General features: G+C 49.9%; 1 protein-coding gene across 1 annotated transcript in view; it reads left to right on the forward strand.

Moving 5' to 3' along the window:
* The first annotated feature begins 2,866 nt into the window (after positions 1-2,866).
* The window catches only part of ACADS (acyl-CoA dehydrogenase, C-2 to C-3 short chain), a 9,146-nt gene continuing 7,733 nt past the window's right edge, over positions 2,867-4,279 (forward strand). Inside the window, 1 exon segment of the mRNA XM_006770348.1 lies at positions 2,867-2,874. Coding sequence (XP_006770411.1) covers positions 2,867-2,874 — 8 coding nt within the window.

The following is a 4,279-nucleotide window of genomic DNA, read 5'->3' on the forward strand; positions in this document are numbered from 1 at the left end:
CATGCAATAGGCCGTCTTCGCCACGGGTCTGGCGGAGGTGGGCTTACCGTTTACAGGGTCACGTACAGTCACTGAAGCTGCGAGTCTCCTTTCCCTGTAAGTCTATTTTTCACAGAATAGAAGCAACATCAGTGACCTGAGCTGTCCTCCTCTTACCTTCACCTGAGACCCTCGGTCCAGTTTTTATTCTTTTCTGTTTTGCTGATTGTTTTATAACCACAACAAATGAGTACAGAGAATGCCCTGTTTGAAACATCACAATAAAGGTTCAAGATCAAGGTGTTCCTTAGGCAAGGCTGAAGATTTCAGTCTCTGGTATTTGGAATTTAGGCTGCAATCCTTATTTTTGGATGGATCACGGTGTGTGGGACAGTCCCTGCTTTTAACCAGATTTGAACAGAAGAATGGCCACCTGGTCCAGGTAGAAGGAGATGAAGTGTTTGGTTTCATGTGTCACGTAACTACCGAAGTTCCTCCCCACGACGCAGTGCCAGGTGGGGCCGCACATCTTGTCAATTTTTTTTCCCTTTTCAAATTACAAGAGAAAGTAGAAGTGAGCCAGCTGGACTGCGTGGGCTCAGGAAACAGGTTACAGAGGCAGAAGGGCCCTTGGAGCTTAGGAGGGGAAGGAAGGCAAAGGTAACGGGTCAGAGGGGAGAAGGGGGGAGGGAAAGGCACTGCGTGCTCCTGAGAGGGAGAACAAGCCTCAGCTCCCCTCACTATGGCCGCAGTGTCCTCCATCTATGTTCCAGCACTTTCCAGGAGTCCCGCGGCATCTCCTCCACACGGGCGGGTTTGATTACCGCCTTCCTGTCGCACATGATTACCGTGGAGCAGGGCTTGGCCAGTGGCAACGGCCTCCCGGGGGAGCGGCTGGTGCATCTCCCCCCTTCCAGTTTTTATTGTCTTTGTGTCCAAAGTAAACTAGGTGACTAATTTGTATAAAATGTTATTTTGCCACAAGAGACAGAAATAAAGATTTTCACAGTATATGTACCCTCTTGTCTCCTGACTGCGCTCCTTGTGTTGCTAGAGGGAGCAGGTATGGGGTGGGTGGCCTTTCTGTAAACAGTTGGTGCATAGAGCAGTTTTATACAATCATGATACAGGGCATTCCCATCACCCCCAAAAAATTCCCTCAAGTTCCTGGTCAGCTCTCTCCTTCCACTCCAGCCCCTTGCAACCATTGTCCGATTTCTGTCTCTATTGGAAAAACTGTATACCTTTAATGTAAAATGTATATTCATGTTTAAGGTCACAAATGGTCTGGTTTAGCCTGCCTGGCCAGTGTGGCTCAGTGGTTGAGCATTGACATATGAACCAGGAGGTCATAGTTCGAGTCCCGGACAGGGCATGTGCCCGGGTTGCAGCCGCAGTCCCCCAGTGTGGAGTGTGCAGGAGGCAGCTGATCAATGTTTCTCTCTCATCGATGTTTCTGACTCTCTATCCCTCTCTCTTCCTCTCTGTAAAAAATCAATAAAATATATATTTAAAAAAAATAAAATAAGTCGTGTTTAGCCTTCTTGGCCAGTGTGGCTCAGTGGTTGAGCATTGACATATGAACCAGGAGGTCATAGTTCGATTCCCGGTCAAGGGCTCATGCCCGGATTGCGGGCTCGATCCCCAGTGGGGGGTTGCCACACGAGACAGAAATAAAGATTTTCACAGTATATGTACCCTCTTGTCTCCTGACTGCGCTCCTTGTGTTGCTAGAGGGAGCAGGTATGGGGTGGGTGGCCTTTCTGTAAACAGTTGGTGCATAGAGCAGTTTTATACAATCATGATACAGGGCATTCCCATCACCCCCAAAAAATTCCCTCAAGTTCCTGGTCAGCTCTCTCCTTCCACTCCAGCCCCTTGCAACCATTGTCCGATTTCTGTCTCTATTGGAAAAACTGTATACCTTTAATGTAAAATGTATATTCATGTTTAAGGTCACAAATGAGTCAATTTTAAAATAAGTCTGGCTCTAACTGGTTTGGCTCAGTGGATAGAGCATCAGCCTACGGACTGAAAGGTCCCAGGTTCAATTCCGGTCAGGGGCATGTACCTTGGTTGTGGGCACATTCCCAGTGGGAGATGTGCAGGAGGCAGCTGATCAATGTTTCTCTCTCATCGATGTTTCTGACTCTCTATCCCTCTCTCTTCCTCTCTGTAAAAAATCAATAAAATATATATTTAAAAAAAATAAAATAAGTCTGGTTTAGCCTGCCTGGCCAGTGTGGCTCAGTGGTTGAGCATTGACATATGAACCAGGAGGTCATAGTTCGATTCCCGGTCAGGGCATGTGCCCGGGTTGCAGGCCCAGTCCCCCAGTGTGGAGTGTGCAGGAGGCAGCCAATCAATAATTCTCTCTCATCATTGATGTTTCTATCTCCCTCTCCCTTCCTCTCTGAAACCAATAAAAAAAAAGTATTTTTTTAAAGTGTGGTTTAGATGGTCTGGGACACCTGAAGCAATTACTGGCCTCTGTCCACAAACACCACTCACTTATTCCTCCTCTGCGTTCCCTCTTTGCCTCTACACCTGCGGTTCTCAACCTGTGGGTCACGATCCCTTTGGGGGTCGAACAATCCTTTCACAGGGGTCGCCTAAGACCATCGGAAAACACATATATAATTACATATTGTTTTTGTGATTAATCACTATGCTTTATGTTCAATTTGTTAACAATGAAAATACATCCTGCATAGCAGATATTTACATTACGATTCATTAACAGTAGCAAAATTACAGTTAAGAAGTAGCAACGGAAATAATTTTATGGTTGGGGGTCACCACAACATGAACTGTATTAAAGGGTCGCGGCGTTAGGAAGGTTGAGAACTGCTCTACACAGAGCTAGTGGCCAACGGGGTGGGGAGTAATGGAAAGGTGAGGAAGACCTCAGAGAATTTGCCAAAGTCAGTCCTGCATTTGGCCCTTGGAGCTTAGGGGAGAGAGAGGCAGGGAAAGGCTGTGGGCTAGGGGCTTTCCTTTAAATTGAAGCATTTCTTTCAAATGAAAGGTAACATTAAGGACTTTGCTGTATCTTTTGATCGATCTCCAGGAAGTAGAACAAGGTCTTGGCAGGAGACAAAAAAAATTAAAAAATAAACAAGAGGCTCTGGCCAGGCGGCTCGGTTGGAGCAACACCAAAAGGTTGCAGATTCACTTCCTAATCAGGGCACATACCAGGTTGCGGGTTCAATCTCCAGTCAGGTTGCAAACAGAAGGCAACTGATCCTCTCTCTCTCACATCGATGTTTCTCTCTCAAAGCAATAAAAACAGTCTCAGGTGAGGATTTAAAATAATCCTATATAATAAAAGCCTAATATGCTAAGTGTCTGGTCGTCTGTTCAACCAATCAAAGCCAAATATGCTAAGGCAGCTCAACCGCTCACTATGATGTGCACTGACCGCCAGGGGGCAGATGGTCGACCAGTCACTAGGATGTGCACTGACCGCCAGGGGGCAGATGGTCGACCAGTGACTAGGATGTGCACTGACCGCCAGGGGGCAGAGGGTCGACCAGTCACTAGGATGTGCACTGACCGCCAGGGGGCAGAGGGTCGACCAGTCACTAGGATGTGCACTGACCGCCAGGGGGCAGAGGGTCGACCAGTCACTAGGATGTGCACTGACCACCAGGGGGCAGGCGCTGGGACCCGTAGGTCTGGCTGATCAGGACTGAGTGAGACCCGCTGGACACGCCCTGGAGCCCTCCCCCAGCCACCCGCCCCATGGGCCCCCATCAGGGCAGACCAGCCTGGCCCCACCCTTGCACAAATTCGTGCACCAGGCCTCTAGTAATCCTGTCTAATAAAGAGGGAATATGCTAAATTGACCCTCACACCGTCACAAAGATGGCAGTGCCCACAGCCAATGAGGAGGGAATATGCTAATTGCCCTGCCCTCAAAGATGACAGCGCCCAGTCCCCTCAGCCCTGCTGGGGCGGCAGGCGCCAGAGGCACTGGCCAGCCTTGGATGGCAGCTGCCTGAGGCACAAGTAACCAGGGCCGACGAGGCTGGCGCTGCCGGCAGTGGCAGCAGCAGAGGTGTGATGGGCCCTCGCCTTCCCCTGATCGCCAGTGGCGCCGGGACTGTGAGGGGGGCAGGCCGGGCTGAGGGACCCCCTCCAGGGCATGAATTTTCACGCTGGGCCTCTAGTTAATAATCAAGAACAGAAGTTTGCTTCCCAGGTGAAGGCTGGGAAGGCCAAGATCAAGGTGCTGCGCCCTTGGTGGAAGGGCCCGAAGGCCGGGCAGGCGCCTGGCGGCTGGTGGGGGGAAGGCGCC

Source organism: Myotis davidii, unplaced genomic scaffold, assembly GCF_000327345.1.
Source record: "Myotis davidii unplaced genomic scaffold, ASM32734v1 scaffold803, whole genome shotgun sequence".
NCBI classification, from domain to species: domain Eukaryota; kingdom Metazoa; phylum Chordata; class Mammalia; order Chiroptera; family Vespertilionidae; genus Myotis; species Myotis davidii.